At 37.0% G+C, this 26,210-nt stretch overlaps 5 protein-coding genes across 10 annotated transcripts in view; 3 read left to right on the top strand and 2 right to left on the bottom strand.

The window, feature by feature from the left end:
- The first annotated feature begins 123 nt into the window (after positions 1-123).
- On the top strand, positions 124-3,698 carry Btn (buttonless). 2 transcript variants are annotated; one of them, XM_070663518.1, is made up of 4 exons: positions 124-1,237; positions 1,564-1,868; positions 3,333-3,490; positions 3,580-3,698. In XM_070663518.1, the coding sequence occupies exons 1-4, from the start codon at positions 963-965 to the stop codon at positions 3,649-3,651; spliced, it is 810 nt and encodes a 269-aa protein (XP_070519619.1). In that variant the 5' UTR covers positions 124-962; the 3' UTR covers positions 3,652-3,698. The 2 variants fall into 2 exon arrangements, with proteins under 2 accessions (XP_070519619.1, XP_070519618.1); XM_070663517.1 differs by having other exon boundaries at positions 131-1,237; positions 3,562-3,679.
- LOC139106615 (MKI67 FHA domain-interacting nucleolar phosphoprotein) lies at positions 3,646-5,920 on the bottom strand. Of its 2 annotated transcripts, XM_070663520.1 has the most exons (5): positions 5,649-5,920; positions 4,721-5,193; positions 4,387-4,596; positions 4,192-4,300; positions 3,646-4,117 (listed from the first exon to the last, which is right to left on the bottom strand). In XM_070663520.1, exons 2-5 carry the CDS (start codon positions 4,853-4,855, stop codon positions 3,873-3,875), a joined length of 699 nt encoding a protein of 232 aa, XP_070519621.1. In that variant the 5' UTR covers positions 4,856-5,193; positions 5,649-5,920; the 3' UTR covers positions 3,646-3,872. The 2 variants fall into 2 exon arrangements, with proteins under 2 accessions (XP_070519621.1, XP_070519620.1); XM_070663519.1 differs by lacking the exon at positions 5,649-5,920 and having other exon boundaries at positions 4,721-5,262.
- On the top strand, positions 5,312-5,710 carry LOC139106663 (proteasome assembly chaperone 4). Its single transcript, XM_070663602.1, has one exon. It carries the CDS (start codon positions 5,312-5,314, stop codon positions 5,708-5,710), a length of 399 nt encoding a protein of 132 aa, XP_070519703.1.
- Positions 5,921-6,278: 358 nt separating the features above from the next.
- Positions 6,279-26,210, top strand: part of LOC139106607 (midasin) — a 74,353-nt gene continuing 54,421 nt past the window's right edge. The window contains exons 1-10 of one of the 2 annotated variants that reach the window (XM_070663501.1): positions 6,279-6,426; positions 6,518-6,736; positions 6,864-7,099; positions 7,227-7,472; positions 7,579-11,889; positions 11,971-12,340; positions 12,494-12,811; positions 12,880-13,188; positions 13,341-13,565; positions 13,660-13,788. In XM_070663501.1, the coding sequence (XP_070519602.1) occupies positions 6,662-6,736; positions 6,864-7,099; positions 7,227-7,472; positions 7,579-11,889; positions 11,971-12,340; positions 12,494-12,811; positions 12,880-13,188; positions 13,341-13,565; positions 13,660-13,788 (6,219 nt within the window). In that variant the 5' untranslated portion in view covers positions 6,279-6,426; positions 6,518-6,661. The remainder of the gene's footprint in view (positions 6,427-6,517; positions 6,737-6,863; positions 7,100-7,226; positions 7,473-7,578; positions 11,890-11,970; positions 12,341-12,493; positions 12,812-12,879; positions 13,189-13,340; positions 13,566-13,659; positions 13,789-26,210) is intronic. The other variant, XM_070663502.1, reaches the window with a different exon arrangement.
- Positions 13,725-26,210, bottom strand: part of LOC139106611 (uncharacterized) — a 53,167-nt gene continuing 40,681 nt past the window's right edge. For all 3 annotated transcript variants that reach the window (XM_070663510.1, XM_070663511.1, XM_070663512.1), the window contains 7 exons: positions 21,949-22,150; positions 20,826-21,078; positions 18,833-19,087; positions 18,498-18,611; positions 17,952-18,134; positions 16,408-16,719; positions 13,725-16,173 (listed from right to left, as the gene is read on the bottom strand). In XM_070663510.1, the coding sequence (XP_070519611.1) occupies positions 16,003-16,173; positions 16,408-16,719; positions 17,952-18,134; positions 18,498-18,611; positions 18,833-19,087; positions 20,826-21,078; positions 21,949-22,150 (1,490 nt within the window). In that variant the 3' untranslated portion in view covers positions 13,725-16,002. The remainder of the gene's footprint in view (positions 16,174-16,407; positions 16,720-17,951; positions 18,135-18,497; positions 18,612-18,832; positions 19,088-20,825; positions 21,079-21,948; positions 22,151-26,210) is intronic.

Raw genomic sequence — 26,210 nt, 5'->3', positions numbered from 1 at the left:
CTCAATGAAACACCGACAACGAAATCGTGAATGAATCGGCTCGACAAAGAAAACGGTTTTATTCGCTTTCTCAAATCATATAAATATTTTATATAATAAATGTCTCTCCTCTTACTAAATTAGAAAGAAAAAAAAAAGAAAAAAAATCTGGCATTTATGTCAACCGTAACGAATGACTACTTCCTTTCTAATGTAGTATAACACACTTGTCTGCTAGTCGGAAGTTAGTATTAGATTTCAAAACGGGAGAGAAATCTGAATCGCGTTTGAACGGTGGTAAAAAAAAAAAGAAATTAATAAATTTTTTTAATAATTAATTAAATAAATAATTAAAAATATTAAATAGTAATTATGTGATATAATTAACTTTCTAAAGTAAATTTTTTCATGCATTCTGATCGCCTGAAACATACTCGGTAGTCGCGACGCGTGTCATCATTTTGAATTCTTTCGCGAATATCGGCTATGCCGACTTCGTCAACGAGGAACGATTTATGCAGAGAGATCAGCTGAAAGACTGAGGGAAACATAGAAGAAGACCCCGAAGCTTCCGTGGCCCTACTCCTACGATTCTCCTCCGACGTTCTCCATGACACTCTCGTTGCCCTATGACTGCGCCGTCACACATGTGCTCGTTTGACATTTCCGAGTAGGCTGTAAAGCAATTCGCATCCATCCGCGCGGAGTGATTCTACGGTGAACCTGTGCTCGCTTATATTAACGATATGCACTGGCAATCAACAGATATCATATACCTCTAACGCACTTAGAATTTATTTTATTTTATTTTTTTTTTTATTAAAAGACGAAGAAACATGAAGTGAATAAATCGTTGCGCTAAGTGAAAAATTATTACCGATTTTTTTCATAATAATTAATAAGTCTTTCTTCATGACCAATATTAAAAAGGCTTATGTAAAAATTTCGAATTCGACACGCTGAGGGAATTTTCATTTACTGATATGTCGCGATCGATAGATACGATTGCGAACAATCGGAGAGGGTTCGACAATTTCGATTTGTCACCTACGCCCCCGATGTCATCTTATTACATGGAAGGACAAAACGCGAGATCAACTAGTTGCGAGACATCGTGGTACCACCGGTGGTCCTGGAGTAGCTCGTCGAATCCTTGCAGCGGATTCGACATCACAGCCGATGAGACCGCTCGTTTAATCTCGCCGCCTTGTATCATGAATCTCTTACAAAACGCCGATAACAACCAAAATTATCGCAGGTAAGAAATGTTAAATTATTAAACAAATTACCTTTATGTTATTTTAATTCGGAATTAATATGTTCGAATTATTCTAGTATTTCATATATTTTATTAATTTTTTAATTACGCTATTTATATTATAGTCATTTAATTCTTCAACGAAATAAAAAAGAATTTAATTTTTTCTTATGTTAAAATACCGATAGATATTGTTAATTTTATTACACTGCGTTTATAAAAATGTTGCGTGCTCTGCATCCTACGGACTAAGTTATTTATATAATTATTATTAAGATCTGTATCATTTATAATTGTGTATGACTGTGATATTTAATTTTCACAAGATGGGAGCAATTTTCTCAGCAAGATCCCGTAAACTGTCATCCAATAATCGAGCAATTGAACGGAAAGGAAGATGAGCGGCTTTTGGACAAGCCTGAAAATTTATTATACGAAAATAATCAAGATCGCCGTGTGACGACTACGACTAATGCGGGGACAATGTTCCGCAATTGGGAGATGTCTCAATTGCAGCTCATGGACTGCGAGCATGAGAGCAAATACCAATCTTGGCAAAACTCGCAGCATAATGAGAATCACACGAGTTCAATAATCGGAGAAAATACACGGTCACATCAACGAGAACGAGGTAACAAATTATTTCTTCATTAAAAATGTTAAATTGGTAGTCTTTATAAAGTGTTATTAAAAATTTAATTAAATCGTAATGTACTTAAAAAATTATTCAAAAAAGTAGCTATCTATTTTATTCAATTTAGAAGTTGATTGTAATTTGTTGGGAAATAAGTTGTAATTTTACTTTAATTATTCTGAAAAGATAATTAAGTCGTTGTTATACAAATTTTGATATCTGTGCACAGCTGTACGTAATAAATTAGCTTGAAACATTTCGAGTCGTAACTTCGACAAATTTCCGACGTAAATCATTGATAATACAGTTGGGAGTTTTATGTCTTTAGTGTCGCCAATGCGGCCATAACAGGCCCAGTACAATCTAAATGTTTATCGGATGTCTAACTGCGTCGAGTCGGTATATACCTTGCATAATAAACGTCGTGTATCCCCTGTTGCATTGACGTTTAACGTAATTTATCCGCATTGCTAAATTTGTCGAATAAATAAATTTTCACGGCGCACACATCGAATTTTAACGCAAACTGAATAAAACATGGAAAAGTCGACAGTAAATTCAAAATTAATTAAAATCAAAACGAGTACCTTTTTTCCATTCAACGTACTTAATATCTTTTTTTTTTTTTTTTAGTATTATTTTCATTCGATTACTTTAAACGTGAAGAAAATTTAACACGCTTCAATTTATAAAATCCTGTATAGATATTTATAGAACGCTACGTATATATTTTTTTATCATACGAATAGTATATGTTCAATATACATCAAGTTATCTTGAATTTTCAAATTGGAAGCATCGAAATACGACTTTGGCTACTTTGTTCGACGTTACTCTCGTCGTGGATTACAAGAGATCCCGCGATTGACGTCAGCCAGCAATTAGAGCCGAGATAGCGGCACGGAAGTAAAGTTAAGGGCTTCGAGGGAGCGACAGAGAAAAGAGGAGCCTTTCGCTCTCTCGACATCGCCCACGTGTCGCATTACGATAAAGAAGCGCGCTTTCCGCAAAGGCAGATTTCGCAAGCGCATCGGTGCACACACGTCGTTGTGCGCGCGGTTATTTTCATCTGTAGTCGCGGCGACAAAAAGTCGCCGACAAGCCGCGAAATCTCGCCGCGGAAAATTGCGCGGTAAGATCATCGAGTCGGATGATGAGCGCGAATTATGTCACCGTTCCGCATGAAACTGGACCACTCTCTTAATGCGAGAACATCTCATTACTGTCATCGTAAATAATAATGTAACATATATAACATTTCTTATGCATTTAAACGTATCCGTCTACATTTTGAGTCCTTATCTGTATCAAAAGACTAGGAAAATCTAAGAGGTGTGAATAATTAAAATTAAAAATATGTTCGTAAACGAATTCTTAAAAAAAAAAATTTTTTTTTATTAAAAAAAAAAACTAAATGTAAGAATATTGTTAGAGTGCGTTGATATAATTTGTTAATCGCAGAAACAACGAAGAGAACGAGTGATAAACCGCGGAAGGAGAGAACAGCATTTACAAAACAGCAAGTCCGACATCTCGAATGTGAATTTGCTCACAGCAATTACTTGACGCGTTTACGCCGCTACGAGATTGCCGTGGCATTGGATCTGACCGAACGCCAGGTAGATTACAAACAGTTAAATCGAATGTACAAGTCTTATACCTTTTTATCGGTGAACCACATTTATTACAGGTGAAAGTGTGGTTTCAGAATAGGCGTATGAAATGGAAGCGAACGAAGGGAAGCACGGCCATCGTACAAGAAGCGAATACCGTATCATGACATATTTTTTCAAGTGTATTAATCAGCGCGTTTAAATTTATTAAATTGTACATAATTTATATAAATGGAAATCATTTAAACAAGATAAAAACTAGATTATAACAATGTTACGAATATTGTAGAAGTATCCATTATGTAAATTCGTTTATTTAATGCAAATGTTCGATTATAAAACACTTAAAAAAAATAAAATAAGGCTAAGTTACATTTTTAGATGTCTGTTACGTACTCGGTACATCGACAGGTTGAAATTTTATGCTAATTCCTTTGTCTTGCAATTTACTTTCTAGCGCTGCAAGCTTACTGAGCGATTTTTGAACGTATCTCCTATGATCTTCAGCACTTTGAACACAGTTTCTACTTAATGTTACCTGTTTCCTATTTTTTAATCTCGGATATTTATCTCTTGACCAGTTTTCACCTGAGAAAAATCCAAAATGCTGCTTTTCGGGCGGAATATATACAGCTAAAAAATGCAGTTGTACGTTAAAAAAAATTAATTACTTAGTAGAGTTAAAATAATTTTAATTAAAGTAATACCTTTTAATAATCTACCACACATGAGGTAGTTGTTCATAGTATCTGCTGCAATTTTAGCAACTTGGGAGTGAAGAAATTCAACATAGCCATAGCCACGACTTTTGCCAGTCTAACAATATATTTTTAAGATGTTAATTTCATAAAATATAGTATATAAAAATAATTTTGAATCCATTAATGTATATATATACGTACTCTTTTAGATCTTACTACGCGAACTCGTGTTACACGTCCAAATTGTGTAAAATAATCTTTCATTTCGTCCTCATAAAATCCATGAGGTATGTGCCCTAAATAAACTATTCCTTTTTTCCCTGTTACTTTTTGTCCTTTAAGCTGCTTAGGTTTGGATTCGGCTAAACGCGTCTCTTTTTCTTCGACAGCTTTAGCTTCGTCTCTCTTTTTCTACAATTTAAATTCATGTTAATAATTTTATTTGAGCAACTAATACATAATAAAATAATCAAATAAATAGGAAATAACAGCGTGAAAATGTAATAAATGTTTCCTGTTAAGGTTATGTCGGTACCTTGATAATTTGTTTAACATTTCTCACAGCCTTTTCGAGGCTGGCACCTGCTTTAGGCTTTGATATCGTCCGTTTGCTCTTGGCGACTGTTTTTAAGCCCTCCGTGGAACTCACGTTTACTTTTTTAGTCTTCATGTTGTAATTAAAACGCCACACATTACAATACCGCGTCACGTGCGCTCGAACAGGGCAAACAGGTTATGAGAGAGGACAGTTCGATCGCATTGAAAGTCTGGAAGTCTGGGCCGTGGTTTAAGGTTATGTGTTACCGCTTGTAATTCTTTATAATATGTGTTACATCGTGATGCTCGTTTCTTGAATCGTTCTCACAGTGTGTTAGCAAATAAAAGTTTTGAAATTAAAACTGCGTCTTGAATTTTCTCAAGAGAGATTTTAAAAAATGAATAATATCTAAGTACCTTAAACTTAGTTTTAACTGGCTATAGTTGCAACAAGGAGAACTGTTAATCTTTCTAAAACATATCGGTATGTAACATTAGTTTAATATATCTACTTTTTTTTTTTTTATTGTATTCTTTTATAATCTAGCTTTAAATTAATGGTTCATAGGTGGGGAAGCTGAAATAAAGGATGTCAAATACAATAGAGGAAGAATCTAAAATAGAGTTACTACCGTGCAGCTTTAAATTTCACAATTTTGATGCAAAAATCAGTGACACGAATATTAATTGCCAAATAATAAAAATGGAAGACTGCTTGTATCTGTGGGTCGGAAATTTTACTAATCAGAACATGGAAGACCTTTCCCTTGCTCTTACATCAAACTTTGAAAAGCAGCCTATTGCAACTAAAATAATGGGCTCTGTAGCAGATGCCACATCTACAAACATAGCTAAGAGATTAAGCATGAAGCTGGGAAAACCAGTGTATGTTAGCTTTAATTTAACTCCAGATAATATTACATTACCAGAAATAGAAAGAAGGATCCAGGAAGAATTCAAGATGCACTCAGATTTATTAAGTTTCTGATTGTAATTTAGATTGTAGTTTTATATTACCTAATGTTACTTAAAAAAAATAATAATCGAATAAATAATATTTAATTCTTAATTACATGTTAACAAAAACGATAATTGAATTATTTACCCATATAGATAGTTAAGAAATTAAAAATAAACGTGATAAAAAGTCCGTCAATTCCAGGCGTTTTGCTGGAGAAATTAAGAATATAGGAAGCGTAAGCTTGTGGTATGATCAGAGCGCCGTTCCCACCAATTCTGTGGTCACGCCTTTTTTGTAATGGTTGCCGTTCGTCACAATTTCGTGGCCACGTCTTTTTTATAATGGCTGATTCTCCTACAATTGGCGGGAACGACACTCGGACAGTTACACTTGTACCACCAGTTTACTGCGGCTCAGAGAGCCCAACTCGGAATCGCGGCTTCCACGCGTACTGATGCAGAGGCTTGCCCATGTAAAGCCAGCGCTTCGGCTGTATCAGTACGCGTAGAAGCCGCGATTCTGAGTTTGGCTCTCTGCTACGGCTTACTCGACTTAGCGGTGGCGGCTTGTAGCGAGTTTCCGCGGAATTAATTTAGTCTTGCACGATCGTGCACGACGAGCTGATCTAAGGGAGAGAAAAAATCTGTATCGTAAAAAATCCACAACAATAATTCAGTTTGATAGAACCCGGCTTTTTCAAGATAGGGACCGCCGTTAATTTATTAGCGGTAGCTATATGAAATGTATCAGAAACAGACTTGTAGACGTGTGTAGTTGGTGCAACAGTCGCACAGAAGAGCCACGTGTTTCTCATGCTATAACCTCTTTTTCTAGTGCCACAAAATTTAAACGTGACCGTATATAACGTCTTAAGGTTGAAGATAATATTCATTCAAAGAAATATTCTTCGGGATATTCTGTACCGTCAGTGTTTGCTTCTACAAATAATTAATTAAACTTTTACAATACTCGTGCAAGATGTTAACTAAGAGCTTGTCGATTTTCTGCGAACGAAATCCGAGATACAAACAGAGACTCTTATCTTTTGCAGAAGTAATTATTATTTTTTTTAATTGTACTTTATAATTTTTATACATTGTTACAGATTTTATTTTAATTTTTATTTATTAATTTTAATCTTACAAATTGTATGTTTAACTTTTTATTAATATTCTTGCAGGATTCTAGTGAACTTAAGTCTGACAAAGTTTTGGAAATATTATGTGAATTTTTGATGCAACCAGAGTCTACAAAAGATGTTGCTGACTGTTTTCCAGAATTATTACCAGCACTTGTTTCTGTAGCAATACCTGCAGATAGTATACAGTCATCATCATTAGCTGACAAAGATATTATTCATAGATTAAACTGTGTTATATTAGGAAAGTTAATTAGTGTCAATCAAGATTTATTAGTGTATGTATTTATTATATATTATTATCTATTGATATATCAATATATTTAAATTTTAATATAGTTCTATACTGCTGTCTTATGTCATTTATCACATTAATATTTCTAAAAGACTACTGTTTTGTTTCAGATTTGTCTTACATTACTTTGATGTTAATCCAGCCCCATTTGATCTTATTGATAATTCTTCTGATACAATTATACCTCCAAAGAAGCGAAATAAAAGACAACTTTTACAAATTCTGGAGGTGTCTGAATATGACATTGTGGCTGCATGTCTTATAATCTTGCAATCTGCTACTAGTCATTTTAAACATAAATGGAATTGGTCTAAATTTTATAAGTATTTAACAAATCCAGATGACAGGGTAAAATGGTAAGTACATTGCAAGTAACTTAATAAAAGATTTATTCCAAATATTTGTAATATATTGCAAGATAAATTGTATTTAAAAGTAAAAAATTTGGTAATGTAATTTCAGGGTTGCTTTGAAATGCATATCTATTGTTTTAAACATGTCTGAATCAACAAAACTGTTGTGTGCACAAATATTCATTCCAAAATTTGAAAAATTTTTAATGGATTATGAAGACCAAGGCATAAATCCTAACATTGCTTGTGCTGATTTTGAATTAATGGAAGACATAGTTAAGAACATTTCATCTATAGTATCTGTTGGTGACATTTTGTTGCCTACTCTCAATAAAAATCGAAACACTTCTAATTTAGTCGCAGTTTCTTCCACAAAGAAAAATCTGCAAAACCTAGCCATAGCTATTGGCTCCAGGAAATGTATTTGCTTACAAGGACCAGTTGGCTGTGGCAAAACAGCTTTAGTGGAGTATTTAGCTAAAATTACTGGACACAACACGTCAAATTTTGTTAAAGTGCAATTGGGTGATCAAACCGATTCGAAAATGCTGCTAGGAATGTACAGATGTACCGACGTGCCTGGTGAATTTGTTTGGCAGCCGGGTGTTCTTACACAAGCAGTTATCGCGGGCAAATGGTTACTCTTAGAAGATGTGGATAGCGCTGCTCTTGATGTGGCTAGCGTTTTGAGTAATCTCATGGAAACGGGAACACTCTGCGTACCTGGCTATCGTGATACTATTTATGCTAACAGCGGATTTCAATTATTTGTTACTCAACGATTGACGATATCTACTACAGGCATTCAAAAACAAGCTGCAGGAGCCTCGAGTTTATTACAAAAACACTGGCTGTGCATAAACGTGGAACCTTTGTCTAAAAGCGAATTAATAATTCTAGTCCAAACGTTATTTCCAGTATTAAGCACTGCTGCTACTAGAATAGTAGATGTGTTCTTATTATTTTCCCTGGGAGATCATGACAATGAAAGTAACGAAAGTGATATTTTATTGAAGATTGGACGAAAAACTTCGACGCGAGATTTAATAAAATGGTGTTCCAGAGCTGTCATCGATTTTGATGTTTCATCGCCAAACTCCGCATTAAAAATATTTCAAGATGCTATAGATGTCTTTTGCTGTTCGATGCCGGAAAAAAAGAATTATCGTTTAAATCTGGCAAATGCGATAGCTGCTAAATTTGGAATTGTACAAACGAAGGCGGAGTATTTTTGCAATATGCACAAACCATCTATAGCTTTACTTCCCGAGTTTTTTATAGCGGGCAGAGCAAAGCTGATACGTAAAAAAGCGCAATACGCGAAAGTAGATGTAGAAAAAATTAATTTCTCTTTTACAAGACCTTCCGCGTGTTTGTTGGAACGCATAGCTACTTGTGTCATGCAAAAAGAGCCTGTGCTACTAGTAGGCGAGACTGGTACTGGAAAAACAAGTTCGATACAATACTTAGCAAAGAGCACCGGCCACAAATTAACAATTATAAATATGAATCAGCAAAGCGAGAGTGTGGATTTACTAGGTGGTTATAAACCGGTCGATTTAAAATTTCTGATCTCGCCCGTTCGAGAGGAGTTCGAAATTCTATTTCGCTCTTTTTTTGTTGTTGAGAAAAATAAAAAGTTTCTTAATCATATTGCTTTCTGTTACAACGAGCAGAAATGGAAGAACGTCGTCGAATTGATGAGCCATAGTGCGTGCGCTGCCGTGACGAGATTGAAAGATAAATGCAAAAATTTCAAAGATAATGCACCCGAGAAAGGCAATTTAAAACAAAATAAAAATTCTCGAGAGTCTGAACAGAATGATTTTCAAGCTGACGTAGATCTGTTGAAAAGTTGGGAAAATTTGCAAGAGAAACTCGACAAACTGAAAACGCAGGTAACAAGTCAACACGCACTAACGTTTTCTTTTATAGAAGGGAGTTTGGTCAGAGCTTTGCGAGAAGGTTATTGGGTTCTTCTGGATGAGATTAATTTGGCGAATGCAGAGACGTTAGAGTGCCTTTCTGGTTTGTTGGAAGGTTCATCGGAATCTCTGTCATTATTGGAGCGCGGTGATGGTGAACCTGTGACAAGACATATCGACTTCACCGTGTTCGCCTGCATGAATCCGGCTACAGATATCGGTAAGAAAGACTTGCCAGTCGGCTTGAGAAACAGATTCACCGAATTCTACATCGACGAATTGACGGAGGAGTCGGATCTTCAGTTGCTTGTGAGTTCTTATTTGGAAGAATTAAATCTGCCGTTAAAAAAACACAAAGCGATCGTGGAATTCTACTTGAAAGTAAGAAACAAAGCTATGGACACGTTATTTGACGGCACGGGGCATAAACCGCATTACAGCTTGAGAACGTTATGTCGCGCGTTACACATTTCTGCATCTAATCCGTGTGGTAATGTTTTCAGATCTCTGTATGAAGCCTTTTCTTTGAGTTTCCTGACGCAACTGGATTACAACTCATATCCGATCGTTCAGAAAATGATTGTAGAAAATATTCTCGACAATAAAAATGTCAAAGCAATTCTTGGCACTCCTATACCGAAACCGAGATGTAGCCCAGAAGAAAAATACATATATGTTGAAGGATATTGGATTCTACAAGGAAGTTTAACGCCTGAGACGCCCAGCAATTATATATTAACTGATTCTGTTAAAAGAAATTTGAAAGATTTAGTAAGAATCGTATCGATTGGAAAAATTCCGGTTTTGCTGCAAGGCGATACATCGGTGGGCAAAACTAGTTTAATTACTTATCTGGCAAAGACCACAGGACACGTTTGCGTCCGTATAAATAATCACGAGCACACGGATCTGCAGGAATACATTGGAAGTTACATCGCGGACGAAACTGGAAAACTAGTGTTCAAGGAAGGCGTTTTAGTTGATGCGATGCGCAAAGGTTACTGGATTATTTTAGACGAGTTAAATTTAGCCCCGAGTGATGTCTTGGAGGCTTTAAATCGCGTTCTCGACGACAATAGAGAATTATTTATTCCCGAGACTCAACAAGTAGTGAAAGCGCACGAACATTTTATGTTATTCGCGACACAAAATCCTCCTGGGCTCTACGGCGGTCGAAAAGTTCTGTCGCGAGCATTTAGAAATCGATTTGTAGAATTGCACTTCGATGAGATACCATCGAAGGAATTGCAGATAATACTTAATCAGAGATGCAGTATGCCGGAATCGTACTGCAAGCAAATAATCGACGTGATGACAGATCTTCAAATGAGGCGTAAGAATACGGCGGCTTTCGCCGGTAAAAAAGGATTTATAACTCTACGAGATTTATTTCGTTGGGGCGAGAGATACAGATTAGCGCCTGACGTGGGAAACAAATTGTACGATTGGAGTCAGCACCTGGCGGATGAAGGCTATCTTGTTCTCGCAGCTAAAGTCCGCAGGGAGGCAGAAGCGGAGGAGATAAGAGAGGTGATAAAGAAACGTTTAAAACGGACCGTGGATCCTAATAGCCTGTTCACGTTAAACGAAAAAACTTCTCCGGTAACGAGGCATATATTAGAGGAGATTCTAAAAAATGGTATCCCTGGTTTTGGCCATATCGTGTGGACTTATCATATGCGCCAAATGGCAGTTTTGGTGAAGAAGTCCTGCCAGTTTAAGGAACCGGTACTGCTGGTTGGAGAAACCGGCGGGGGCAAAACTACAGTCTGCCAGTTGATCGCGGCTATCAATGGTCAAGCTATGCGTGGCGTCAATTGCCATATGCATACCGAATCGTCCGATTTCTTGGGAAATCTACGACCTGTTCGAGAACATGCCGAGGAAGATCAGAGGCTCTTCGAGTGGGTCGATGGCCCGCTGGTAAATGCTATGCGTAACGGCGATCTGTTCTTAGCCGACGAAATTTCATTAGCCGACGACAGCGTTTTAGAACGATTAAATTCACTTTTGGAACCGGAGCGTAGTCTTTTATTAGCTGAGAAAGGAATAGACTCCTCACATGATGAAGAGAACGCTGTGATTATAGCGAATGAAAAATTCGTGTTTATCGGCACGATGAATCCCGGCGGTGATTATGGTAAGAAGGAACTTTCACCGGCTCTGCGAAATCGCTTTACGGAAGTGTGGTGCGAAGGATGCATGACTAGAAAGAATGATCTACGCGATATAATAATTCATAATCTCCGTATCGATTCGCAAACGAGGGAGCCCGTCGCTGTTGCGATATTAAATTTTACCGAGTGGTTACGAACCACCGAAGTGGGCAAGAAGCTTACTGTGAGCGTACGAGATATGCTTACTTGGGTTGACTTTATAAATATGTCTACTGTGGGATCCTTGCTCACGAAATTAACAATTGGAGAGGCATATTATCACGGTGCTTGTCTTACGTACATCGATAGTCTTGGATCTGGTGCCACGGGTTCGGAAAGGTTGTATTAATTTTTAATTGAACATTTATTTCTTCTGGTGTGGCGAAAATTGTAATGCTTGACGATTTTTTTTATTTTCAGTACTGGCAAACTAAGAGAATTTACGGAGGCTACTTTTCAATTTATTAAATTGAAAGTTAAAGATACAATAAAATCTGTACTTGACATCGAAACATCCGTGACAAAGGATAACGTCGTAGATTCGTCAGACGTATTTGGAATGCCACCGTTCTTTATAAAAAAAGGCTCAGATGTCTCCTGTAAAAATTATGCATTTACGTTTACAACTCCCGTTACGAAACTGAATACGTTGAAATTATTAAGAGCGTTGCAATTAAACAAACCGATTCTTTTGGAAGGAAGTCCAGGTGTAGGAAAAACTAGCCTGGTTTCCGCGCTCGCAAAAGCTACAGGACACCCGTTGCTTAGAATCAATTTAAGCGACCAAACGGTACTATAAAATACAACAATTTATTGTTATAATATTTTTAAAGTAGATTTTATTTTATTAAAATTTTTATTTTTTATTTTTTGATTATTGAATATAATATATTTTATTAAATATAAATTATTTATTGAAAATAATATCTAATTGTATTTGCAGGACATATCTGATTTGTTTGGTTCCGATCTTCCCGTAGAAAACGGGAAAGCCGGCGAGTTTGCATGGCGGGACGGTCCATTTTTGCGAGCTTTGCGTGCCGGACATTGGATTCTACTTGACGAGTTAAATTTAGCATCGCAATCGGTGCTGGAAGGTCTTAACGCATGTTTCGATCACAGGGGAGAAATTTATATCCCAGAACTGGGAAAGTCATTTTCAGTTAAACCCGGTACAAGGTTGTTCGGTTGTCAAAATCCCTTGCGGCAAGGAGGAGCTAGACGAGGCTTACCGAAATCCTTTTTGAATAGATTTACTCAGGTAATTATATGGCACGATATAGTGACACGAAAATAATTTCTGTAATCTAAACTCTATTAATTTCGCAGGTATTTGTGAATACATTAATGGACGACGATTTGAGATTCATACTTAGTGTACAATTTCCACAACTTTCTGTGGAATTGATCGACACCATGGTGCAATTCAATAACATATTAGCATCTGAAGCTGGGACTGCATGGGGACATGCCGGGTCTCCATGGGAAATGAATCTACGTGATATCACCCGGTGGTGTGAAATGACTATCGAAGCCGCTCGCAACGAATTTCGTAGTAATGAACAGTACTTTAATCCCGGCGATAGTGTGGAACTTATTTATGTTAACAGAATGCGAACTAGTGCAGATCGACAAGAGGTAAATTCGGACGACATAAAATTATGTTCATTTAGATTAGAATAAAAATATCGAAATTCAATAGAGAAGAAACACATAGAAAATTACATTTGTTAGAATATATTGAATTATAATAATTCATTATAAGCGTTTGTCGTTTTATGGATTTGTAGGTCTATCAATTGTATCAAGAAATATTCTCGCTCGAGAAATATCCTCTTCCGCCGAGTCAATTGCCTATGTACATCACAACAAGCGAACTTTTCATCGGTGACGTGACGTTAAGCCGAAAAAATTGCAGCGAGCTGCAGGATTTCAATTTGTTAGTGCTCAAAGAACAGAAAAGAGCATTGAAAAGTCTCATACAGTGCGTTAAAATGAATTGGATGTCTATTCTTGTACGTTTATTAATTTTTACGCAATTGAGTGTTTTTAAGTTAGATTTCTGTCTTTGATTAATTAATTATAATGCAAATAAATATAATATTATAGGTTGGTGCGTCAGGTTGTGGAAAGAGCAGCGTGGTTCGTTTACTTGCCGGTTTAACAGGCCAGAAGCTAAGATCGATTGCCGTAAATTCTTCGATGGATACTACAGAAATATTAGGTGGCTTCGAACAAGTAAGTGGCTACGTGAAACGGATAAATATTTTTTTCTTGTTATTTGCCGTTTTTTAAACAATATTTCTTTAAAAAAAAATTTTATATTTATATATATGGGCAGTTTAAAAAATACAGCATTATTTATTTCGCTATATTTGATTGAAATGCGCAATATTTCATTAATTTAATATGAAAAAAACGTAATTTACGTATTACATATACTTTTATTTTAAATACGTGAGCAGGATTTTATATATAGTTAAATATAATAACAGGCTCTTTTTCTTTCTTGCAAGGATAAATTTATGTTCGTATAATTTATATAATTCACGATATCATTTCACACATTTTGCGCTACCGATTCGCAGCGGTATTTCGGTTTCACAGGCACCGTTCTCTTAGAAATGTTCTTAGTAATAATACTTTGCCCTGATGAGATTATTTAGAATAATTCGCTTAAATATTTGGCTGTCGAGGACAATTTAAAAAAAATCGATTTTAATAGCAATTCCAAGAGATATTCGCTGTTAAAAGATAAATTAAAGGTGAATATATTAGCGTAAAAAAAATTTATGATAATTGCCTTAAAAAATGTTGGGTATGTTAATATTTTACACATGAACATTAAGTCTTTAAAGCCTGTTACTTAAAAAAAAAAGAAAAAAAAATTAAACTAATGGAAAACGCATTAAACACATAGTCGAAGCTGCAAAATTTTCGACTCAAACGCATCTTATATATTTTTAATACATCTCTAAACTTTGTTTCTTACAATTGCCATTAATCGATCACGTCCGTTCTCGATATTGCATTTATAAAATTATGATAAAAAATTCCGGTCTCGCGCGCGTTTTGTCACTTCTTTACACGTGTAATTTACATTAGACATTTATTACACACGCGATGTACCTAAGAAGAAAATATTTCGCGGTAGAAACAGTTAATTGACTTGTATCTGAACAGCATTCTTCGCGTGCCGCTTTTAACGCATCTCTCATTGCAAAAAGAAAAGGGATTTAATAAAGATAGTAATCTCACGTAATTTTAGTAAATGTCAATACCCACCACATAATGCTACACTGTATACTCATTTTCAAACGCGTGATACCTTTTTACATTGATATGCTTTTTACTACGTACGATGAGAAACAATTTCTATACTAACACTTTTAATATATGTTTAATTATGCCAATAGTACACGTTTTTTTATAATTTTGAAAGAAATTTTAATAATTTCGATCTATATTATTTCTAATCAGACTTATACAGTTAATAAGATATCTTTTATTAGATTCCACAAATTTTTTATGTCTGTCTTGGGATTGAAATATGCTTATTAGTTAGATTTTTGGGGATTAATTCATCACGATTATCACGAGCTAACTACAATGTAGACACAATGTGATATGAACAATTAATCGAGTTTTGATTGTTCTTCATATCGCAATTTTTCTTATTTTGCCAATTTATCCCGCATATTTTATTATGCCGGTTTTTCATTTGTAGAAAACAATCCTTTGCTTCCTCGTTCTCGTTAATCTTTTTTTATTTGTATAAAATAAAAATTTAGGGTAACGCATTAAGTCGTCGAGACCATGCAAGTTGAGACACTGATGCATTGTGCGATTGCAACGGATGCAATCTTTAAAATGTCGCGTAGAAAATATATACATATGTATATATACAATGTATATATACGTATCATAAAGCAAACATACGCGTATTAATTTTAAAATAATTTTACTTTTTAATAAAACTCAAGACGTATAATTCGCACGATTAATTTTATCGATATTTTAATGAACTCTTGTTTCGCGATGTCGTATTAAACGTTTGTGGGAACTAAATTTACGATTTTAAGAAACTTTACGATGGTATTATCGTTAATTCCATCTAGATCATTAATATCAAAAACGTTAATTAAAAAAAAAAAATTGAATATAAAAAACTGCAAAAAATAATTGCAGATAGTTGTGATATTTTCGCTGATATATTAAACGCTTATTAAAAAGTGACGCAGTATTTATAGCGCGTGACTTATTTGATTTCGGCTTTTTATCGACATTATATGCGCGTGAACGACGTCTGATTGGAGTATAATACTTCGTAAAAGGATTAGGAAGATAGGAAGGAGTTTAAAGTTAAATCTTACTTTTTATCATTTTTGCAATTATTTTTACATTGTAATCGACTAACGTTGTGCTTTTTGGTTCGATGTTGATTGAGGTCGTTTATTCGCTGGGCAAATCGCTACTTGACGGACTCATTTGCAAGTCGTTTAGTTCCGGTGGCGGTAGTAGAAGACTCGGTCTTCTAGATAGTTCATCTTCATACAGGCTAGAAGTGCTCTTCGGTCTCGAAGTCAAATTCCAGGGATCGGGTGGTATCACGATAGAATCATCCTGTAATTTTGCCGACGAGTTCGTGTTTACCTCGTAAGCTCACAGATATAAGATTTATGTAATAAGAATCGTATATGAATTTCTGGAGAGGAGAAACACTGGAGAAATTGACCCAGGTAATCTTAAAGTGATTAAGGAACAGCGTCTTTGAGCCGTAATTAAAGATCAATCTCCGAGGGATTAAACGCGAATTTCATGATAAGTTTTGGCGATTGCTCAGACGAGTGTCCTTACCACCAATAGGTGCTTAGCAGTCGGTGGCAGGGGTGGTTTTAGGAGTGCCACGTCAGTAAGATTGCGTCCCGGCTGTGCGGCTTGCGCTGCCAAGGGTGGATCCGGGGGCGAGGGGAGATTCATCGGCGGTTCGTATCCGGGTAACTGAACATTCTGCATCGGACCGGTCGCGGCAGATCCGAGGATCCATCGGGCTATGCTTTCACAGCAGCCGCAGCACAAGTCCGACATCCCTTGTCGCAGTCCCCGATGCAGAACGAGGAATAAAGCCGGGTTCACGAAGGCGTGTATGTACGCGATGTGTAGAGTCACCTGGTACAACAAACCGCGAAATCCAGTGATTTAGGTGCGATGCACGGTTGCGTCATGCTGTTGCGAACATAAATCTATAAGCTAATCCAAAGTTGCGTGATAGGATGTTTAGAAAGGCGAATGTGAAACGATACGGAAGATCCTGCACTTTGTTCTTTCTTTTTTTTTTTTCTTTTTAACTTAAAGTTAAAGTGGTCCTACACGGATTCGGATCTTTAACGTGACGCGGAAGCTATACCGTAAATTTTCTTCGTAAAAAAATTGTCGGACTTTAGATATATTTGAGTAAGAAATGGAATAATTTATCTTTTCATAAATTACGCTTTCCACTATGTCGCGGCTTTGTTAAAACACCGAAAGTTTATTGCGCATCGAGAAAATAAAATGTGGTTTTATTTTGTGCATCTGCTACGGCACAGCATCAGCAAAACCGCCGCGTGCTGTCTGTCTTCGAATCACTCGGCGAGTTTTTCGGCGAAGACACTTTCCTCTCGTGAAAATTTATATTCCCGTAGAAAGATTCTTCGTAGGAAACTACGCTCGGTGGCTGCGAATTTGTTCGAGCGATGTACATACAACTTGTATTGGCACGGTTGAGCAAGTTACGATTTCATGTTTTCTCGCCCCAAGTTTTCGCATCCTTTCGCTATCTCGGAACTTCGCATTGTTACCAGAAGTACGGCTAAAATCGTTTGACAAGCTTTACACTTTGCACACGTGTTTCAAATAGCTTTGCTATAAGACTGTTAAGAAATTTATATATTACATCCAGTCATAATTAAGAAAAGTGGAGAAATATTTATTCATGTATCGCTATCATACGATCAACTCTGATATTTGCATTGCTATTTATACACGACGTGCCAGGTCTATTCATTAATACCTATAATGCTCACTTATACATGTAATCCGCTGTCGGGCCGCGTATTTTTGGCAGTAGTACTTTTAAAATTAATCAGAGAGCTTATTCTTACGCAGTAAATAAGTAACACGGCATACAACTGTCATCTTTACTGAAATAAATCCCTGGTCTATGGCAAATACTGTATCGAGCTATTGATTTTGCAAGTGTGCACGAACACGCCATTATAAGCGAGATAAATAATGACCGGATGATATTTATGGGGGGTGCAAATGTCGATAGCGTCTAAATTTTGCCGAAGTAACATTAACGCGAACGCAGATACAAACTTCTTATTACCTCATCGTGCCGCTCTATACGTTCTAATTACCTCGTAGCCAGTAGGGTTTCCTATAACGGGATGGTGCACCAGAGTAACGAAAAACAATGGTCCCCAGAACAAGACGTACGCCGCCGTTATGACCACGAACATTTTCACCCTCTGCACGCCCTCGCGTTCCATTCTCCTAAGGTAATTCCTCATTTTCCTGTGTTCTTCAATGGCGCCGATTCTCTAAAATGTTATTTCTGAATAATTTAAAATCCCTTCACCCGCATTGCGGAATCTTACGCCTCTTTCGTCCGCCTCTCGTACTTGTGTGCTCGTTTGTAAATTTATAACACCCAATTAAACTGATATGAAAATGTGCAAGTATGGAAAAAAAAAATTGCTACATTAATCTTAACTGTATTTAATATTTGTATAATATTAAAATTTGCTTTTTAGAACGTAAAATTTTTAACATTATATTTGAATCTGTTTTTGAAATTAAATTATTAGCACTTAAAATTACTTATTTGAGAAGATAATGAAGGTTCAGCAGCAGATGGAAATAACAATTTTTATGCGTTGAAGATCATTAACGTAATGACTTACTTTTGGCGTCGTACCGTTTCTTGTGTCACCATCTTCGGTTGCAAGTGCATTTGTTGCACCTTGATGTCCTCCCGTCACATTAACGAGCGTGGTAACAAGACCAGCTACTCGTACCTGGTGATAAACGCGATGCCAAATAAACGTGGAAACGAAATATTTAAATTGAACTATAAATACCTCTAACTAAAATATATAAAATTTTTTTAAACGAACAGAAACTTTTGTTATTAATTTTGCGAAACGCTTTTTATATTACGCGTGATTTAGCATGCCCTTTATTCCCGCGAATAAAAATTAATGCAATATTACTTTCGATGGACTTTGAAATATATTACCGCTTCGACGTTAGCTTTCGTCAGATCCCTATGCAATTTTCTCAAGTGAAAAAGCGTGAGCCCTACGCAGATAATATTGATAACAATCCAAAGTGCATTCAGTATATAGTGGCGAAATGGGCCGTGTACCAACGGGCAACTGGGCGCATTGTGCCCACTCTCTGTATTCGCCGCTAAAGCTCCGCTAAGAAACGTAGGTCCCAGATTAATGGTTATACTGGCGAACCAGATCATGAAAGTGCCAAAGAGCACGCACTGCAAAAACAGGAGAACCACATAATTAATATTAAATTAATTGTTATCGCATCGGGACGTCTCTATCAAAAGATTTTGCAATATTTTTAATCTCTTTTTTGCGATAACAGGTATACTTTTATTGATTATTATCTTTTTTTTTTGCAATTAATTAAATACAACTGTCTTTTTTTTACAAATTAATTAAAGTTTTCCATCCAAATAATTTCTCAATAAACTTTATGAATATTTGAACGAAATACTAGCTATTTCAACTTAATTACTTGACCGATATTGACAATTAAAATAAATTCTACAAATAAGAGCGAATTTTAATCAAGCACCGGTGCTAGGTGCACCGTTGTGTTTGATCTGTAGATTTTACTGTAACAACAGGATGTTTTATCAGCATAATTATGAATTTGTTTGCACGGTGCAAAACGGAATCAGCAAAAATATTATTGGAAAACGATTAATTATGACAAAGAGCGATCGTAAATTTTTGGAAACATTTGGATACTCTCGTAGGTTTCCTAAAATTTCATAAATATTCATTTATTCGATCAAACGTAGTCTCGTTTTTGGACATCGTGATTGGCCGGTCTGACGAGCTTAAAAGTTTGCGATATAATCCGATGGTCCTCGTTTAAATTCTAAAAGCTACGCAATTACGTAATTCAGTTACAGGTACAATTTTCTTGTAAGGGACACGTAATAATAGACATCTTGCAGGTTTAATGACTCACCGTAGAATTCTGTTGTTACTAAAGGGAGTCGAGTGTCGCTAGAAGTGCAAGTTATTGCGTTAAATTAATTTGGAACCACGGTTGGTGCTGCACACGCGTTCAGGGAAGCTGAGTCATTAAGGAATTAATTGCGCTAATTTAGTGCCCCGTATCGCACCGTAATGACATTAGGAACTCCATAAGATCTGCATCGAATTTTAGCAGAGCATAAAATTAAATAACCTTTTTCTAGTGTCGAGGTTTTACCTCGTGATTTTGAACTTTATCAAATTGATTATGTTAGAGTGAAAACAAAAGTTGCTTAAAGTTTAATTTAAAAAAAAAAGAACGAAAAATGTTATTCAACGTGATACTGATATACGTTTTAATATTTTACAATTGGATGAATTTACCGCAATTTATTGAACCCTCCGTATGTCTGACTCAGACTGCGGGCTTAATGTTTTTTACGATGCAATTAATTTTCCTTGGAAAAATCCGATTTACTCCGACAGCTTTCACTTCGACATCCCTATGCTGCGACGTGGACGGTTTGCACCGCAATCAGTCACCGCTAAATTCGCCATCACAATGCTGCGGTTAGCTGGAAATTTCTCTCTCATTTTGCATGCGAAATGGGCAACCACATTTGCGTTAACCAAAGTCACGCGGTCTATTCTAATGCGCCAATACTTTTTATTGTCAACAAACCTATTTAACTTGATTTTAATTAGCGTATTTAAAAAAAAAACCTCGCAATTTTTGCTTCTTTTTTTTTTACGGGAAGTAGTTTGGACCGCTGCGAGTTAAGAAACGACTGAGAGGATCGAAGATTGAAAGTAGAAAGTTGAAAATCGAAGGGAGTACTGAAGGGCAAGTTAAAACTTGGCTGTCGGAGCTCGGGGGATCGAGAGCTACACGCACGAATTTATACTTATTATTTATTTTGCGACGCAGAGGGGTCTAAAAATAATCCTTTTAATTAAACGAACAAGACAGACGAATTCCTGATCGAATAACGTTATAATTCTTACCTGGGGCGAGTCCATCAGTAAAGGGGCAGTCAAATCTGCTTCCTCATCACTCTCGGGAAACACCGGACTGTCGTTGAGGACGGTCGTTAGCATATTTACCGTGGAGACCGTCACCAGTAACAAAAAGGCGGTCTCTACTAGAGAACACCTGTGAACGGGCTGGCAATTCAATATACTGGAACCTAGCGGTAGCAGGATAGCGGCCCTCGCGCAATCCACCATGGCCTGGTGAAACAACAGTCCCTGGGACCATCTGCAAGTTCCAGAATCAACATATTTTTTTTTTTTTCTTTGCCACTCATTGTAAATGTCGAACGCATTTTGCTGAATTTAAATTTTACTCGAGACATTTATTTCATTCGACAAAGCTTTTTTATTCTGGCAAATGCATGCTTATTTTAGTTTACCTATGATCTTCGAAGTTATTGTACGGGTCAGTAGTTTCTTTAAAGAAAATTGGCCTTAAATTTGAATCAAATTCGATATTACGCTTAAGACACGGGCCGCAGTTTGTCAGGCGCACCATATTTCACGTATCGATCAGACAATATTCTGTTTACTTGCAAGCGTACGACATACGATCGAGATTTTATTCGGTAAACAGCACGTGACTCTTACCGGGCGGCAATATAGCTGCCTGTTCACGTACTGAAATAAAGTTCAACAAGTCAAGATACTCTTACGCGAGATTGAAATGTATTTGCCGTACTACTGAATCCCGCGCTAGGCTTATAAATTTTATTCGAAAGGATGGGAAGTCACGCTAAAGCAAATTTATTTTTGTTTATTGCTGCAGCAGCGTGTCTCTTTTTAAACGTAGGTATTAAACATGCAAGCGCGTTTGAACATCGCGAAGCGGATGTTACGGAACTTAACGGAATGTCATGTTTTTCGCGTTGCAAGGCGTTTTTTTTTCTCTCCGTTTGCGAAGAAATCGCAGCGCAATTTTTTTTTGCAATAACACGCGATAATATGCCCGCGGGAGGCGGTTTGGCGTTGTGCACATATATCGAACAAGTCATAACGTGAGAATTACCGGGCATTATTCCCGGTTCAGCCCTATGCAAAACACGGGGTAGGGTCATAAAGCGCCGTTCTTCGGCGGATTATTATCGCCTCGTACCTGCGCAGCTGTCGCTTCGCCAGTATCAACGTCATGAGGATGATATTCGCCCCCATTCCCAATGCACCGAGGCTAAATATCACGGTGGCCTCAGTCACACCGCCGGGGTGACACTGGAACACCTTAGTGGCGTTGGACGTGACATTCCCGGAAGCGCCGATGCCGAATCTCAGATTAGCACCGATCATCGCTACCGCTGAACCTGCACAAGAGAATCGCCTCCTTTAATCCGGCACCGTCCGATCGAATTAATTCTGTAAAAGCTATTATAGCTGCGAACCGAACCTGAAATCTCGAATAGATTCGTTTTATAAATCTGTAATTATTAACGATTAACATAATGATAATTAATAAGCTTGGCAATATAATTTTATTGGAAAATAAATCAGGGAAAATCAGACGTCGTTGGGATCACGTTAGGAATTGTTATAGGCGAAGAGCGCAACAATCTCAGGTATTTCCATTTTCCGTCAAATCTCGTATCAAGCTTCCGGGCTTCTCTCATTGAAATTTAGTTACTCTGGTTAGGCTTTGATGATCCTCCGCGTGTAACTACGGGTCGGACACTAATTGAACGGCTAATAATCTCAATAATTATGGAATACCGCAAATGATCTTTGCTAGTGATTCCTTTTAATTTCATTGACATGTAGCCGTCACAAAATAAAATTAACCGAAGACTGAATCTTAATCTTCGATTTATTATCAGAATTTTATTTAAGATATATAAAGCTTGATTGTGTTCTAAACGTTGGTTAAAAAATTGATGGAAATTATAAAGTCTCAAAGAAAAAAAATTCTATTACTAATTTTTATGAATAAATTATAATTAGTGGCTTCATTTTGCTTCTGTATTCTAAACATGATTTTTAACAAAAATAATACATTTGAAAATACGGTTTTATAAAAGAATTGCATTTTTTTTTTTTTTTTCTTTTGCTGTCGATCAATTATAAATTTTAAATGACGCTGTAAAAAACTAGACGTCGTTAAATGATTCTATTGGCAAGCAGTCACATTTCTATTTTAATTCTGATTTAGTCTTTCTTTTTTCTTATCATTTTTATTCGCTTAAACCAATTTGGTCGAGCACAGTATCTCTAGTTATTTCGAAGAGGCGTAAAATACCCATCCGTGTGAAAGCGATATCGCTTGTTTGTTCTTTCGTCAGGATTCAGTTGCGCGCGTACATTCTATTGAAAGAAAAGGAATGAAGTGAGAAAATAGGAGAGACCACGATGGCTATATCCGAATTTTATGTCTGTACCTGAAAATGTACAGTATATGTCGTAAACCGCCGCATTTTTCTTCACTCGCAAGGTCCTCGATTTTCTTTTGCAATCAATTTCTCGTTCCCAGAAATGTCACGATATCCAAAATTGAGTTGCAAGAGAAAACTTTTCGCTCGCTGAAACTCCAATTTTCCAATCCCAAACAGGACAATTTGATTATTTCTGTTTTTAAATATTTATAAATGATCGAAAGACTGACCGCAAAAATACTCGCTAGAATTTTATGTCACTGAAAGTAGTATAATAAAGGCTCCACGCGTGTTCAGGATGCATCGCGCTTAAAGCACTTATCGCGAGGTATCATATATCCTGTTCTCTTCCTTCGGGCGAAATCATCCGGTCCTCGTTTGCTGAAATAAACGCGCGTGTACTTCCGGGTCTTCTTGTTTTCGCGCATATACACGACCCACATTTTTCAACTCGTGACCCGCACTAACCAAGAGACATACTGCCGTACGAAAAGTGTCAACTGGGAAAGAGAAAGAGAGAGAGAGAGAGAAAGAGACAAAGGGAAGCCAAGAGAAAAATAAGAAGACGTGCAGAAAGAAACTGAGGCAAGAAGCAGCTTCAATTTTATTTGCAAGAACTCGGTCGTTGTCGGACTCCCTCCGGGAAAATGGCAATAGCTATCGATGTATAGCCGAGTCGGCGAAATTAAGCGGCATTCGATACGAACTAATTCTATTTCAGCCTGCTGCAGTTAATTGTGTTAGAAACTACGAAAGTGAGAAGAGAAAATATCCCGTGTCGTCTGCCGATGCCCGAGCTTCATCGCGATTCCGGTTTTATACGATTTCCCGAGTTTCCCAACTATTTATAATTTCCCCGAGAAATCCTTCCGTCGCAGGCATTTATCATTTGCATTTTTGATGAATTTATTTTGAAAATGGAACTGTCATATCTCCTGTGTCAAAAGATAAATTTTCTGGACAAACAGCGGCAGCAAACAACAGCTCCGCTTGTCCGTCTTTTTAATATAGAAATTTCAAAAGATATTTGCTATTAAGTTCGTAGCTCGCAAGCCACGAAGCTTCGTCATGGAATCCTGGGCACGCCTTTCGACGTCACGGCTTTTTCGATTATAGAATGGCTGGGAGTTGCTTGGCAATTGGCCGATGCGAGTCTTCCCTTTCAGCTATTGACCGTGGCAAAAAGTTTTACTGATCTAAAGCCAAAAAAGATCGACGATTCTCGCGGTTTACTACTACCAGAGAGCACACTACCACCGTTATTTTATCAGTCGAGTTTTCGATCGTTATACCGCGAGTGGATCGTCATTGAATCGGTGTCTGGTTAACTTGTAAATCTTTATCAATTTTGCAATATCTCGAGATAAGAGACGAGATGAAAAGCACAGGTAGACTAAAATATCGAAAAAGATCAAAGTACCTCTTATACTTTTATTCTCAAACGAGGCAATTCGCGCGAAATAAAGCGCTCGTGATTAACTTCGTTGATTAATAAAATTAATGATACTGCAGACATATCTTTTTATACGAATACGAAAGAAGTAACCCGAAAGAGAGTTCGCGATATGCTTTTAATTCGAATCACGCCATCGTGGCTCGGTTTCTTTCTAATTTAATCTGAAATAAGCGGCTTAGCTAGAAATAATAAGTCGACGCAAAAACACTGCTGATTCGACAGCGATTGAGCCGCAATATTTTTCACGTCGGATAATCGCGAGTTCGAGTCCCGAAATGATTAAATGTGTTGGCACGAGGGAAGCGGGTAAATTAATATCCCTCTTGTCAATTCGCAACGACGTGTTTTCCGCTGCGTTTTTCTTGTACGCCGTCTCGCGAATCGTAATTCCTATCCGTTCGAGAGTTTTTTTAGCGAGCCGCGTCCAGGGATGGCATCTCATGCATATTTATGCGGGAGTGGCATAATTCAATTTTAGGGTTGCGGTACATCAGCAGCGCGGTGCCCTCGCCCTCCCTCCCTTAACCGCTTCACAATTAACCTGCCGGTAATTCTCGCCCTGCTGCGGGGCCAACCCTCTCACCCGCTGCGGTCCAGAATCGCGGGTAACGTTCGAAAGCTCGAAATTACTTTTCGCGTGTTTCAAAACTTAAATGTATATTCAGCCGGCGCCAGGACGAAGTTATCTCTCGCGGGAAAGTTTTGCCCGCGGCCTTTTCCGTTTTGTCTTCCGTGAGTTTTACCGCGGCTATTTCTGGGAAAACGAGATACACACACGTGACGCACCCTCTCCTCCCGCCGTTCGCGGCGCGTTAAGATAAGGAATTAAAAAGGAGAAGCATTTAAAATAGTGGACCTCGATTCTCGCGTAGCTCCATTCTTACGGCGAGGTAGTTATTGCCATTGTATAACTTTCATGTTACAGCGACGTTTTCTTTCGAGAGAATTAAAAAGACATTTTTAAATTTCTGCGAGAGGTCTCTTGTGCAGATTATGACGTTCTTTTCTTTTTATTTATTCAAAATGATGCTGGCACTTTTAATGTTGTCAACCTTTCGGTATTAAATCGACTTATTGAGTGGATTTCAGCACGCTGAGATTTATTTTAAATAAATAAAAAAATAATAATGACTTTATTAAAATATCTTTTGAGAAACGTTATACTTTAGCTTTCTCGAAAAATGAAAGAGGTGCGAAATCATTATAACTCAAAAGTTAGACACAATGGGCGATAATGACTTCATTTTAAGGACCGAGCTCTGCGAAAATCGTGGTTTATTACACAAAGATTTTCTGTTCGAACTTTCTTCAACGCAATATCGTGAATTGGAATACATTTTGAATTTTGTTAGCACGACGAAGCATAAAAATTTCATTTAATTATGTAGATTAAAAAGTTGTGAAAATATCAGACTATTGAATAAACGTAATATAAAATGAGATATTGCGGTGGAAGTTTAATCTCTCACATTCGCGACTATACATACATTAAATTTTCCGCGAGAAACCCTCGAAATATCTAAGTCTTGACTCTTGACTTTTGAA

The sequence above is a fragment of the Cardiocondyla obscurior genome, linkage group LG11 (genome assembly GCF_019399895.1).
Source record: "Cardiocondyla obscurior isolate alpha-2009 linkage group LG11, Cobs3.1, whole genome shotgun sequence".
In the NCBI taxonomy this organism is placed as follows: Eukaryota; Metazoa; Arthropoda; class Insecta; order Hymenoptera; family Formicidae; genus Cardiocondyla; species Cardiocondyla obscurior.
This window is presented reverse-complemented; position numbering and strand designations above follow the sequence as displayed.

Excerpts from the sequence above, each read along its gene's own strand:
- Btn (XM_070663517.1), top strand. The coding sequence starts at position 963 with ATGTCGCGATCGATAGATACGATTGCGAACAATCGGAGAGGGTTCGAC. Across the intron at positions 1,869-3,332 it reads GTCACATCAACGAGAACGAG|AAACAACGAAGAGAACGAGT; the intron begins GTAACAAATTAT and ends TGTTAATCGCAG. Across the intron at positions 3,491-3,561 it reads TGGATCTGACCGAACGCCAG|GTGAAAGTGTGGTTTCAGAA; the intron begins GTAGATTACAAA and ends CATTTATTACAG.
- LOC139106615 (XM_070663520.1), bottom strand. The coding sequence starts at position 4,855 with ATGAAGACTAAAAAAGTAAACGTGAGTTCCACGGAGGGCTTAAAAACA. Across the intron at positions 4,597-4,720 it reads ATGTTAAACAAATTATCAAG|AAAAAGAGAGACGAAGCTAA; the intron begins GTACCGACATAA and ends TTTAAATTGTAG. Across the intron at positions 4,301-4,386 it reads GCGTAGTAAGATCTAAAAGA|ACTGGCAAAAGTCGTGGCTA; the intron begins GTACGTATATAT and ends ATATATTGTTAG.
- LOC139106663 (XM_070663602.1), top strand. The coding sequence starts at position 5,312 with ATGTCAAATACAATAGAGGAAGAATCTAAAATAGAGTTACTACCGTGC.